General features: G+C 41.2%; 1 protein-coding gene across 9 annotated transcripts in view; it reads right to left on the bottom strand.

Annotated features, from left to right (window-relative positions):
- SYTL5 (synaptotagmin like 5) overlaps window positions 1-14592 on the bottom strand; it is a 273738-nt gene that overhangs the window by 98259 nt on the left and 160887 nt on the right. For 8 of the 9 annotated variants that reach the window (XM_070502421.1, XM_070502422.1, XM_044763566.2 and 5 more), the window contains 3 exons: window positions 14040-14155; window positions 12471-12579; window positions 9504-9638 (listed from right to left, as the gene is read on the bottom strand). In XM_070502421.1, the coding sequence (XP_070358522.1) occupies window positions 9504-9638; window positions 12471-12579; window positions 14040-14155 (360 nt within the window). The remainder of the gene's footprint in view (window positions 1-9503; window positions 9639-12470; window positions 12580-14039; window positions 14156-14592) is intronic. The other variant, XM_070502424.1, reaches the window with a different exon arrangement.

Consider the following 14592-nt stretch of genomic DNA (forward strand, 5'->3'; position numbering starts at 1 on the left):
CCCAAAGTGTGAAAATATGACGCTGTCTGGGGAGCTTGGATATTCTGGGTTACTTGAAAGACACATTTCCTAGAGTAGGAAAGAGTCTCATTTACTTTAGCTTATGAAATATACTTTAAAAGCCTACTATTTTATAATCTCTAATTTTATGCCGGCCTAAAACCTTGATAATGGCTTCCTAGATACGCCCATTTCTAGATAAAGGATCCAAGGTTAGGAGACAGAGGCTATAATTTAATTAGTTGCCTTTCTGGTTTACATAATGTTCTCCCAGGAGTAATGGTCCAGAAAGAATTTCCCAGGAGCCAACCTTCCCAGAGTGGGCTGACAATGTTATGCCTGTGCCTACATGGTCAAATGAGTGCTCTTCTAAGGAAAATCAACCAAAAGGCAGCATTAACCTGAGAGATAACAACACTCACTGAGACAATGAGGCTAGTGCATAGCATAACATAGAGACTGTAGGATATTCTTTCTGTGGTTTATGAGCTTTCCTAACTTTTAGTTATTTCAGAGCTGAAACCAATATATAAGAAAGACAGGCAAGGGAGGTTGTAGTTCGAAACCGAGGCAAGACTGTTAAATGGGAAAGAGAGAATTAAAAATGAGAAATAAAGGGGAAAAACATTGAACATAGCTCAAACTCCCAGGCTTTGGGGATCCCCAAATGCTATGTCTTTGTCAATATGTGAGATGGGTGATCCTCACCCTTGGCTGCATATCAGAAACACCAGGGGAGCTTTCAAAAGCCCCCATGCCCAGGCCACACCCGAGACTAATCTCATCAGACTCTCTGGGTGTGGGATCTAGGCATCAACATGTTTTACCCCCCACCCCAAGTAGCCAAGACTAAACTATGGATTAGTTTAAATTCACTGATCTCAGAAATCTCTCCACGTGCATTGTTCCCTCCTCTCATACCACTGTTTTCTTTATTCAGCACAATGCTCACATCAAGAGAGCTGAGCTGTCCTCATGGCTCAGAATGTGATAAGTGGAAGTTCATTTTCTATGTTAGTGACTGAATGTGCTGCACCAGGGGTCAGCAAAGTATGGCCCATGGATTGAATTGGGCCCACCACCTGTTTTTGTATAGCGCATGAACTACGAGTGGTTTTTATATTTTTAAGCAGTTTTAAAAAAATCAAAAGAAGAATATTTTGTGATGTGACAATTACATGAAATTCAAATTTCAGTGCCCCAAAATCAAGTTTTATTGTAATGCAGGCATGCCCATTCATTTATGTATTGTCTATAGTTGCTTTCATGCTCCAACAGCAGAGATGAGTAGTTCAGACAGGGACAATATGGCCAGCAAAGCCAAAAATATTAACTATCTATACCTTTATAGAAAAAGTTTGTGGATCCTTATGTGTGTGCCCATTCACTCAGGCACACAAACACACAGATATGGGTGTCTTCATTAAAAAAACCAAACTCTTTGGAGAGGTCAACACATCCCAAAGGAATGAATTTCAGCTACTGAGTGCACATGTGTATATGTGTGTGTTATATTTAGGCACATGTGAACCATCACAGGAGCCCTTGAATGCACAATTAGGGAAGCAAAGAAAAGAAGTTGCAGAAATTCATCAGGCAGCTTCTCTCGCTGTAGTTTCTTCTGAAGCCACTGGCATTCTGTGGCTTAATTACACATATTTTCCTTCCTTTTCCTTTTTGGAGAAATGTCAAAGATAATACATTATGGTGGGTGCTCAATGAAATTTTGTTCAATGAATCTTAGTGTTAATTATATAAAGAACTGTGGAAATTAATAAAAGAAATCTTAACTAAATTGGAGTTGGGGAGGCCTGTAGGTGGAGCTCTCATACCCTGTCATACATTGCCAATTATACCAAACATAAAGAGACATACACTTCATCTTTAACAGGTAGTAAAACTACTTTACTACTGAAGGAAGATTTCTCTCTCTACCTGGCGACAGCCCAGCCAATGAGAAGCTGTTGCCGCCTTGAACTGTTACTGTCCCTCAGTGGACTTTGGTTTAGAGCAACCTCTCCCTACTCCCCCTTTTTCTCTATAAAAGCAACTTTCCTCCTTTGTTTGCTAGATTTCCCTTTGGTTTGCCATAGCATGCACATCCTGAATTGCAATTCTTTTGGCTACTCCTGAATAAACTCATTTTGAGGGTAAAATAACAAGAAATTTGCTTTTTAAGTTGACAGAACCTTTATAGTTTGATTTACTAAAACAAAAGTTGATTTGTTTGGTGGTTTACAAATGTTTAGGGTTTCCCTTAAGGATCTGTTTCCTTAAAAAGACCCTCCAAAATGGAGGAGACAGTCAGCACGAGGGAAGGACCAAGACTAAGTATGAAGAAAAAGAAGTTAAAAACTCTCAGTCTAATAACATTTTAGTTTTTTATAATCACAATAAAATCCTGATCCCATGTTGTTTCTAAATAATGGCTAGAAGTCAGCTGGAGGAGAGAGGCCAGCAGCCATGAAAAACCTTGAGTAGATTAGAAGTCAGGAACAAGAAAAAAACCAATTGTCTTCCCCTACAGACACCAAGGAAATGTATGTAGCAGAACTTAGCTTTCAGTAACTAAATGGAACAAGAACTTACTCCGTACTTAGTAGTTCAGATTTGCTAAATTCTTGTTCTACCTAGGATGCTATGTTGCTTATAAGAAAAAAGTTATCAGAGTATCCAAAACCATCCACATCCTGGTCCACCTTAGCTCTCCACCTCATCTCTTGTACAACACACTTCAATTTTTACACCCTAAAAATTCTGAACTGTTTGTTTTCCAGCACACGCAAGATTGCTTTATGCCTCTTTTACTTTGCACTTTCTATTTTCTCTGTCTAGAATGTTCTTCTTACCTTTCTTCACTTGGCCAAGTCCTCCTTATCCCTCAAAATTGTTTGGGGGTCACCCACTTGAAGCTTCCCTGAGTCCTCTGGAAGGATAAATGCCTATCTTTGGCTTTCCCATAGCACACAGAACACCTTTTTATCATGAGACCATATTGTCTTGAAATTATTTGTTTAGCTATCCCAATCTTTTCTGCCAAATTGGAAGTTCATGAAAGGGTGGAACAGTATCATTGTCTAAGAACTTCCACATTTACCCCTTGGCATATAGTACTAGGTCAATAATTTTGGCATAACTGTGTGTTGAAATTGTATAAATAAAATGCATAGGTGAGCAAGTCAGATATTGCCACTCCTCAATGATTCCCAGAAGAGAGGCTATTATTGTATCTTAGCTAACCTGAGAATTTAGCACATCACATAATACACCTTAGATAACAGTTAGCAAAAGAGAAATTTATTATATTAGACAAGGGAAATGTGTTAAATTTAGTTCATAGAAATAGGACACACTGAGGCAGAACATCTTTGGGAAACAATTGGAGAAACAGACAAGACAGCAAGGAGGAGGTTTCGGCTTACAAGTGTTTGACCACAAGAATGAGACAAGTCAAGAACCTAGTGGTAGTTCAACCAAAGTATAGTGTCAAGGGTCTGGCTGAACTACTGAGTCTCCATACCTCCTCACATAATTGACATTATAATAAGGAAAGTCGCATGTGTATAAAGTAAACACAAATCAGGGGCTAAGCAACTGGTGGTCTGACAAACTGCACCTTTGGAGCAGGTCTGAGAGCAGTGTGGGAGGTATATTGTAGCAGATATCAGTGCCCCTATCCATTTCCCCTCAGTGCTAATCTCTACCCACAGAATCCTGTTTATTGGCAACACCCACAACTCTATGCCGAGGACCTTTTCAGGTCACAAGATCATGGAGCTGCTGTGCACAGAACAAGTCAGAAGTGCCAGAGTTAGTGCCCCAGAATTAGCCCTCAACAATGACGAAAAGGGAGCTGGTTTATAAATACCCCAGATTCCCAATCTCTTGACTGGATAACTCTGAAGTGTGTTCTACACTGTTCTCTACAGTTGTCCACTGAAATTGAGCTCTAGTTACCCACAGGGATAACTGGCTTAATGACATACTCTCTTTGGCTTCCTTCCCTTCCTTGGCTCACTTTCCCACTCCCCTGTGTTTTCCAAGACCATATCCTAAATACATTACTTGCTCTTGAATCCTTATTTCAGGGTTTGCTTCTTTTCATGCCATTGCTTCTGGGGAAACCCAAATCAAGATAGGCACATATGGTAGGCAAAGAATGAATTTAAAAAGGGATGGTTTTGAGTTATAAATAGAAGTTTCTAGCTGAAGAATTATTTGGCAATTCCAGACCTCATGTAACTCCCACCGATATGGTCACAGTTCAAGTAAATTAAATACTTTTGTGAATCCACATTTCCTCACCTGTTCTATCACATGTCCATCACTTCACAGAAGTAAGATTCACTCTTCTCAGGACACCATGGTTTTGTGAACCACTTTAGACTGTTAGCATTTGCAAAATTTTGTGGCTTTGACTGTCCACCCCTTGCTGCCACTAAGGAAGGCTGACATCACCCAAAGTAGGTTAAAATAGGAAGAAAGAGGAATTAGCACCAGACAAATGGAGCAAAGGCACAGGAAAGAGGTGAAAGTAATTTTCCCCAGGAGGGCACTCTTTACACCCTTTATCCTTTTGAGTCACAGAACCATCACAGCTAGTACTGTGAAATAAATTTATATACCTTTAGAGATGTGTTATAAATCTGAACAATTTTTAAAGCCAAGTAAGGGAAGGAGTTTGCTAAGTGTATTAGCAACTAGCTATATAGTGTTTTATCTAATACGCAAAACAAACCAGTATTGACTTTGTGGATGTGGTGCTCACTCAGAGCCAGAACACTCACACCTTGCTGTATTCAAATTACTGGTAAGAGGGTGTGGCTTACTTGGCATCTTAATTGCAAAGATGTTAATGAAAATCACATTCAGGACAGGAAAATAATTTTACTTCTGATAAAAAAAAAAGGATGTATCATGTAATGATGGAATGGGTTTCATAAACTCATCACTAATTTTTCCAAAATAATAGATATGAGGAAAGAATGACTTCTTTAGTCATGAAGGTACCAAACATTCCTTGTTTACTGGAGAGAGAGAGAGAGGGACAGAGGGAGAGAGAGAGGGAGGGAGGGAGGGGGGGGAGAGGGGGGAGAGGGAGAGAGAGAGAGAGAGAGAGAGAGAGAGAGGGAGAGGGGGAGAGAGGGAGAGAGAGGGAGAGTAGGAGAGAGGGGGGGAGAGAGGGCGAGAAAGGGGGGGGGGAGAGAGAGGGAGAGGGGGGAGAGAGGGAGAGAGGGAGAGAGAGGGGGAGAGGGGGAGAGAGAGGAGGAGAGAGGGAGAGGGAGGGAGAGGGAGGGAGAGGGGGAGAGAGGGAGAGAGGGAGGGAGGGAGAGAGAGAGAGGGAGAGAGGGAGGGGGGGAGGGAGAGAGAGAGAGAGAGAGAGAGAGGGGGGGGAGAGAGGGGGAGAGAGGGAGGGGGAGAGACAGAGACAGAGAGAGAGAGAAGGGTAGTGCTTGGAATGAGGGTGAGGACCAGCTTAGAGCTGGTCTGAATGGTGTAGTCTTCTTTGGGATCAAAGCCAATCCAAGTAGCTTATAAGGCTTCATAGAGACTGACAGTCAGTCCCTGGTCTCCTAGAGAGCAATTGAGAATAGCTAGATAAAAGCGGTATGTGTTTGGGGTGGGGGAGGGAGGCAGGATGAGAAATCAGTTGGTTATGAGAATGTACAAAGTCTCATGGCAAAACACTTGCCATATCCTCCAGTATCATGATAGAAATGCTGCTGAGAAACACGACATCATCCTTTATCCATTTTTACTGAACAGAGGGAATTTTAAGTTCAAAGTTGTACTTTTCCTTTGTGTTTTTAGGGCACATTGTTGATATCCTACCCAGCTCCCCTTGCACCAGCTCTGTGTGCCCATGGCTAGCTTCTGATTGCTTTTTTGCTAACAGTCTGCATTGTGACCTTCAGAGATGTGCCATTAGCGCAGGAGCTAGAGGACCGAGAGATGCCTTGGAGTGTGTTTCTCCCAAGCCCCCACAGTAGAGTTGCCAGATAAAATACAGAACTCCCAGTTAAATTTGAATTTCAGATAAACAATGAATAATTTTGTTTTTGAGGAAGATTAGCCCTAAACTAACATCTGCTGCCAATCCTCCTCTTTTTGCTGAGGAAGACTGGCCCTGAGCTAACATCCGTGCCCATCTTCCTCTACTTTATATGTGGGACGCCTCCCACAGCATGGCTTGCCAAGAGGTGCCATGTTCGCACCGGGGATCCAAACTGGCGAACCCCAGGCCACAGAAGCAGAACGTGCGCACTTAACCGCTGTGCCACCAGGTCGGCCCCTGAATAAATTTTCACTTTAAAAAATATACTAAGATTGATAAAGTTTAGAAATGAAAATAATATTTCATGGGACATACTTATAAAAAAAGTAGTTTATCTGAAATTCAAATTTGCCTGGGCATCCTGTATCTTTATTTGCTAAATTTGGAAACCCTACCCAAGGGAATCTGTAGTCAATGACTGATTGGTATAGGAATGCAATGGTCCAGCTCCTCAAAATGGAAAAACTCAGAGATATAATTTATGCTCCCGAGTTCCTTGCAGGATCAAGCTGAGTCCTCAGACTCAGACCTCACCTGAGATAGCACCATTGCTTAGCTTCTTCAATTCTGCTTCTCCTACTCCCTTACTGGTTTCTCCCGAAATCATTTCATTAATAAATCACTTACTTATGAATCCTTGCCTGAGGGTTCATTTCTGGGAGAGCATGACTTAAGATAGAGATCTCACAAATGACACCAAATCGACAACTCGACACAACGTAAAAGGGATTGGGAGTCACTGCCTTGAAGAGCATTCTGTTTATTAACTATGATTTACATTCATATTATTTTAAAAAAATCTTCTTTGCCTTGTGTATCAAGTCCCTAGCAACCAGGGAAGAGCCATGTGCCATGCTCTACTGAGAGGCTGCTGGGCTTTGCCTAAGTCATTCATACTTTCCCCTGCTTTGAAACTACTGAAAAGACATAAAGTCAATGAGGCATCTGATAAAACATCATTTCCACTCTGATATGACACAAGTTTTTAAAAGAGAATGTCTAAGCCCAGCTGCTCCAGGAAAAGAGCAACGAACCATGAAGAAATATGCATTGTGGAGGAGAAAGGGGGATTAATTGCCAAGCTGGGTCAGATAATAGACCAAAGAGACTGGGATCTTACAATCTCTTTCAGGGAATTTGCTGTTCCATATTCTAAAATGAATTACAGGGGAGAACTGCAATTCTGTTTGCAGAACCTAAGGAGATAAGAAAGTCCGCCAGTTTTACTACTTTGCTTTGCAGAATTACTGTAAATCCAAGCAAACAAAAGGCAGTTAACAGCTTTAGGTGATGGGAGTTAAGAAAAGCTGAGTCACCTCCTGCCCCAACTTCCTAAGGAATAATTTTGGGATAGTGTACCTCATCTCACCGTGGCAGTCCATTAATGAGTCATCACTGGGATAGGTGCACATTCTAGGAAATAGACATTTTGCTCTACTGATCTCTCAAACATCTTTATGCTCTTTCTTAATGAGAAAACATTGCTCTTGGCATGCTTAAGCCAAAGCACCTCTGACTACTATATTCTCATTAACTGTAAACCATTTCAGGTATTTACAATTTAAAAGATAAAATCTATTTAGGGACCTCCTTCCAGTCTACAACAAGAACAAGAAATCCCTTGATCAATACACCAGTATTTGGTGAAACATGTCCATATGGCTTTACAGCTTTATGGTTATTTATACTTGGCAGTAGATAAGACACAAGGAATAACCCCAGGCAGACAGATTCTGGAAGAACAGGATAAGCACTGTGATATTAGAGAGCACGCCCCTTATTCTTATTGAGTAACTGTAAGATAATTTAAAATGGAACAATCTAATTTTGTTAGTTGGGCCAGGAGACTTTTTGTTTTTTTAACAAGGAACTCTACCTTTCCTCTTTTTATATATATTTTCCTTCTTAAATGCTAACCCGAAGTGTAACCCAAGATGGACCATCCATGGAGTCTCTAGGAGGCTGAGGAAAAATAGCAACACTAAGCTAGTCGCTTATCATCTCTAAATAATTTTGATATCTGGGAGTCAGGAGTTCAACAATCAAAAACAAAAATGAGATTTCTATATAAATTTGTTTGTGGGACACACACACCGAAAGACAGCATGGGGCTACCCCAAGGGAAGTCAAAGGAAACTATTTCAAGGACAAAAGCAACCATAGCTTCCATTTTTTTATCATAAAGGAAATATATCTGCATTCTTTTTTTTTTCCTCCCCAAAGCCCCAGCACATAGTTGTATATCCTGGTTGTAAGTCCTTCTAGTCCTTCCATGTGGGATGCCGCTACAGCATGGCTTGATAAGCAGTGTGTAGGTCCGCCGCACTCAGGATCCGAACCAGCGAACACCGGGCCGTCAAAGCAGAGTGTGCAAACTTAACCACTACACCACCAGGCTGGCCCCTCTACATTCTTGAAAATTTGGAAAATACTGAATACAGAGATGAGCTTTCGACAGTGGATGATAAATGATTTATTTTATGCTTCCTTAGTTTTTTCTGTGCAGTTTTACAGAAAGTGACACTAGTTTGCAGGAAGGCTATAGGGAAAAAAAGAAATAGGTATGGAGAGTCACCATGAGAAAACCCCCATTAGCCAAAAGAGTGTACCCTCTAGGAGAATTTGCTGTTCCGTATTCTAAAATGAATTACAGGGGAGAATGCAAATCTGCTCGCAGAACTTAAAGAGAAAAGGAAGTCTGCCAGTTTTACTACCTGGCTTTGCAGAATTACTGCAGGTCCTACCAAGCACAAGTTTATTCCTTGTGTTTGTCCAGGTTAACATTTGGACAAACCAGTGAAATACGAGGGTTGATATTTTTTCTCATCGCTGGCTTTGATAATACACTAATCATGGAAATAAGCCTTGATGTATGCCCCAACAGGATAAAGAAAATCCTAATACGAAATGACTCTGCTCTGGCTCTCCTTTCTATTTCTCTTTACTCTTTTTGACAAGGTGATAGCTCTGTGCCTAGGAGATTCTCACCTGGCCCCACTGATAACAAGTTAGAGGAGGTGGAACTAGTGGAATTTATGGAAATTCTCTGAGGCGATTCAAATGACAAAATTATTAATAATTTTTAAAAAGCTGCAAGGAATGTTTACGACACTTAGAAGTTTCTTTTCCAGAAGCTTAAACAGACAAAGATGAAGAAACCAATGAAAAGAATTTATTTTCCCTGTACAGCTCCATTTGAACCGCAGCCCTGAGTCCCAAAACATAAAGTCGCATACCTACAGGTGACACACATGATTTCAATCACTGTAATTCCAGAAGTGTAAGTGCTTTCCAGTTCAACTAAAAAATATCTGCTTGGCTTTTCACATTATGTGTTATGAGTTCCCCAAGAGGCAATACTTTACAGGTACCTAGAAGCATTGTTTAGGTGGAAATACATTGACCTTGTTCTCAGAGAACCCCATTGCCCAATCTGTATGTGTCTTACCTGTCTGAACCAGGGGCTGACTTTAAACTCCGAAAACTTTGGCTGTCTAAGTCCAAGCTGTAGCTCCGCCCACTTTCACATTTTGGAGTTATGATTTCTCCTCTGGTTGCTGATCTGAACTTGCTAAGAAGAAATCTGAAATTATATATATAAATGTATTTAAAAGTAAGATAAGAAAGAAAGCATTGGAAAATATCATTTCAAGAATACCATTTCTTGTACTTTCAACAGTAAATGATTCTTCAATAAAGCAGCCTTGGGGCTGAGAGGTTCCGGGGAGTTCCCAGTGCCTCTGCAGTATAGTGTCAAGGGTGGTGGGGGAGGAGGTTATGACATTCTCCCAAGGTCATACCACTTGCTGGTAAGCCAGGCCTCTGTCCCTGCTAAGAAAAACACCATTGACTTTGGGAACTCACCACTGTCACCCAATAATAGAGAAGTATTGCCTGGGCTGAGCCTGTAGGCAAGGGTGCTGAGTATAGGGAGCTTGAACTCACTTTGCCCAGAGAGAGGAGCTAGGATGGTCCTCTGGGACAAACTGAGGTGGCAACTTCCTAACTACAGCTCCATGAGAACAGCACCTCTGCCCCTCTTGTTCCCTACCAAGTCCCCTGAGCCTAGAGTGGTGCCTGGCACACACTAGAATCCAACCAGTTCTTGTGGAATGAATGACCGAACCCATGTGGTAGAAACCATCTTCACATCTGCCATGACATCTCTCCCTGTAGGAACGAAGTTTGAATATGGAGTATCTCATGGGATGAAATTTGATTGCATTCCCATTTCACTAAATTATTTGGAACTTAAGCAAAAATAGCTTTTCAGGAACTGAGGTTCAAGTCATGATCCAGGCTACTAAATGCCCAAAACATGGGGGTTTCCAAATGAGCTTTAATAAAAAAAACCCAAAACAATATTCTTTTTGTGATGGCATTGGGAGAGACCAGTTCATTTACTTGACATTCTATAGTTTTCTAGGTGTGGGGGAAATGTATTCCAAATGTACTGGGGCAAATTTAATAGAATCTGCCAAGTTGTCTCTGCTTCAAAGACTCCTGGAAGAGTGTCTTGTCAATGTGTCAGAAGCTTCAATTTCACTGGAAAATTACATTTTTGGTAAAAATAACTTTTAATGTAATGTCAATCTATGCTCCCCTGAGAATCACCTTGTACGTGTCCCCACTTCCACAATTCTACTTAAGGTGTCTCCTCCACCTGGAATCAGTCTTCTCCCCCTTTTGCTATCCTGGACCCCATCCACTTTTCAAGGTCCTCATCAAGTCCCATTTACAATTTGGTGTCTTTTCCCAAGGCCCCTGTGCCCTCCCAACATCGATTATCTAAGCCACTTATTTAATCTTTACTCAGTTATTTATCGCCTCATGACATCTCTTGTAGTTAGTTGACACCTTGCCATGTTTTAGAAAGCCTTTCTGGCAGCTCATACTGTCATCTTATATTTTACTAAAATTCCTCCATATGTTATTTTTTCAGGTGTGTACCTTTTCTTTCCAACTAGGTGTTATATTTCTTGAAGACTGAGAACCATCAGATCCTAGTTTTGGGTTCCAGAAGGGCTCTGTCGAGTGCTTGACTGTTTTTAACAATTCAGGGTGCATATAATTCATCATGTTGGTGAGTTGCTTATTGTCTCCCAGCTCCAAACCCAGCATTCTGTAACCTATGCAGTTATGTCTGGGATGGGGTCTGCAAACTACAGCTCCTAGAAGCACTTGTGGGCTCTGAGATACTTATTCACTCAAGCCATTGATGGTTTTGATGAGCCAGGCACCATGCTGGATGCTGTAGTACAAAACCAAAAAAGTCACAGGTCCAGCACTAAGGGAGTTTACAATTAACTGTGGGTGGGGAGGACTGGGGGAGGGGGCGTCAGAGTGCAACCTAGTAAGTGATACACAGGCACAAGGCATTGTGGGAGCCCTCAGGAGTGACAAATGGATTCAATATGGTAGGAAGGATCAATGCATAGGATGTATAGTCACTCTAAGCTATTTTTCCCATTCATTTCTGCTCATTAATGAAGACATGGTTAGTCATGAGTGTTTGACTTAGATGACATTTAGGTTTCGTTCCTACTCACAGTTTATGATTCTAAAACAACCCAGACTTTCTGTCGAGCCAGCTAAAGGCTCAGACATTGGTAGTCTCTCACATTGGCTCCCGCTGAGAGAACGAAGCAATGCTACCTGGAAAGGACCATAAAGTGACTTGGTGAATATGAGAACTCTCACTACCTCAGCCACAAAACTGGCCGACAGCAGTCTGAGAAATGAAAACTCCAAAATGCAGGGCTGTGAAGCAGCAGTCTGCCTTTTGGTCCTTACAGCCTGCATCTGGGGAGCACTTTTCTCCCTTGCTGGAACCCTCTTGCCCCCAGGTGTCCAGTGCCTCCTTGAATCTTGCTTCCCTATGTGCCTCCTATTCCTATTCTCAGTACTTGACACATATACTTGCTTTCCGAATTAAGTTACTGAGGTGGCCAAATGTGATTTTTTTTTCCTTAAGAAAGCCTGTATTTTAAACAAAGCGTATAATGTTTTAAGCCCAGTTAAGATATGGGCTTGGGTGTTTCACATATCAGCACTCAGCCTGAGGGGGTGTTGATACTCTACAACAGGGGCAGTCATCGCCTCTTTATAGACAAGACTGGTCCTGGCAGAACACCTTCTACCTAGAAGTCATGGGATATTTGGTGCAACGCCAGATACACCAAAAGAAAGAAAAACTCTTACATGTTCAGGTCAGAGGGGAGCTTAATTTACCTAAGACTGCAAGTAATTAAAACTGCATTTCTTGAGGAGAAGGATAGGAGAGTGTTGCCCTGGTCGAGTTTCTGATCTTCTCTGGGTCACCGAAGTGACATCAGACTTAAAAAACTAAGGAATCTTTATTTCAGCAATATCTGGAACAAAGATCAAAAATTCCCTCGGCAAGGCTGTGTCTTACCCTTTTCTCCTGGGCCCGTCATGGCTGGCCTTCTGCCCAGCAGAAGGTGAAGTGTCTGACTTTTCTGCATCCTGACGGGTTTGCTCTTGGCTTTGTATTTCTTCAGCTCCTCATTAAAAACAACGAGAAGACAAATTTACATACAAAATGGCCAGAAATGAGGGCAATTTTCTATTCTGCATTCACTTCCCTACATTAGCACAAAACAAAGAAGTCTATAATAATTGGCAATAACAGTCCCATCCCAAATTTCCCGGTCGCATAGTTATTTTTAATCTGTTGAGTGTTCTGGAGTTAAATGAGGACCAAGATCAGGACTCCTCTGTGGGAGGTGTGCTGAGATAAGCTTTCTAGACAACTACAATGGAAGAAGGATACATCAGCCCTCTACAGATATTTTTAAGGCAGAGGAGCATGGGTTCATGAGAACTGCAAATCCCTAGAGACTGAATTCTAGCACACGATTCTAGAAACAATACCCTGATTTCTGAGCACATAAGTCAGACTTCCTGGGAGGGTGGGTCCCTGTGCACGCACCTTGTGACTTGAGGGAGAGTCTACACTCTGGAAGATGCTGAGGTTTGAGTGGAGGAAGCAGCCACGGCTAACTGCTTAATTCTAACTTGACTCCACTCTGTCCCTGTGCGGTATGAGACCTGATGTTACCCATCTGGGAAAGCCCTTCCTTGCTAGTATCACATCCAGAAGTGGCACTGGAATCAGTTCCAAGCCTCCAGTCCTATGTGCCAGACTTAAAACTAAAGGCATTTGTCTCCAGTATATGAAAGACAAAATTGCCTCAGAACAGGCAAAAAGATGCCTGCTCCACCTTTATTACACCATACATGAGAAATATGCTCCTAAATGCAAGTTTCACTTGATAATTAACCAATTAAATTGCAGTATGAACGCACAGAATAGCATTTCTAAAGTGGGGGGTTATTCGCATTTGGTGCCAGTATAATTCTTCATTGAATGAAATTGTCCTGTGCATTTCAGGGCATTTAGCATCTCTGGCTCCTGTCCACTAAATGCTGTTAATTCCTCTGAGTCATTGTGACAACTAGAAATGCCCCCTTGCATTTCTAAATGCTCCCTGGCTTAGGGGAGGGGGGCAAAGGATATAATATCACCCCTTGGTTGAGAACACGGAATTGGAAAAAGTAACATTTAAAAGAAATTTAAAATACATTCTGTTGAAAAATCAAGGATTGCTTTCACAATGTGAATCATTTAATTCATCTGTTTTATGTTACTTTCTTAAATGTTTAGTAAAAGATTGCAAGTGCCTTCAGGAAAAGAACTGTCTGTGATGAAGACAAATGACTGCTTTGAAAATCTCAGTGTGTCAGATATATGGAAAATCACTGTGGATTTTATTTTCTACTGACTTCCTCTTCTTCCCTTGTATGAATTGCAGATTTAGATTTTATGCTAAGGAGTTTTGAAATGACCTAAGGGATTCAAGGAATTCAACTGTGCTCATTTGCTACATAATATAGGGAAGTTATTTAGCTCACCAAAATGAAGATTAAAACAGTTTTGAAACCAAATAACTGCTTTAATTACCTGGACTTCTTCTTAAGATGGACTGTCGGACAACATCAGTGCCCAGAACATTAACTTGCTTGAAACGCTTTGCCTTTTCTTCAAAAAACCATTCACCAGTTACAATCCTTAGCTGCCTACGCAAGGGAAAAAGAGAAAGTACTGAAATTTAATTATTTAGCCAAATAACTCTCAAAAATCCCTAATTAAATAAAAAATAGCTAGTTATTTATAGAGTCCATCTGAATCTCTAGAGTATTTTATGGTGATTAGAACGGTCACTATTAGTTGAATATATACCATGTACCAGGTCCTTGCTAATTGATCTTCATACTTAATATATTTTTATCCACATAAAAACCCCATATAAACATTATTATCCCCATTGTCTAGATGAGGAAACTGAGACTTAGAGGAATAAAATGACATGCCTCACATTGCATAGCTGGTAAGTGGTAGAGCCAGGATACCATTCCAAGCATTCTGGCCTAGGGTTCAAGTTCTTAACCACTGCATTAATGGGTAAATGATCTTCAGTGGAAACAATGGGGAACAAGTGAAGGTTTTGAATGAC

Source organism: Equus asinus, chromosome X (assembly GCF_041296235.1).
Source record: "Equus asinus isolate D_3611 breed Donkey chromosome X, EquAss-T2T_v2, whole genome shotgun sequence".
Lineage (NCBI taxonomy): Eukaryota > Metazoa > Chordata > Mammalia > Perissodactyla > Equidae > Equus > Equus asinus.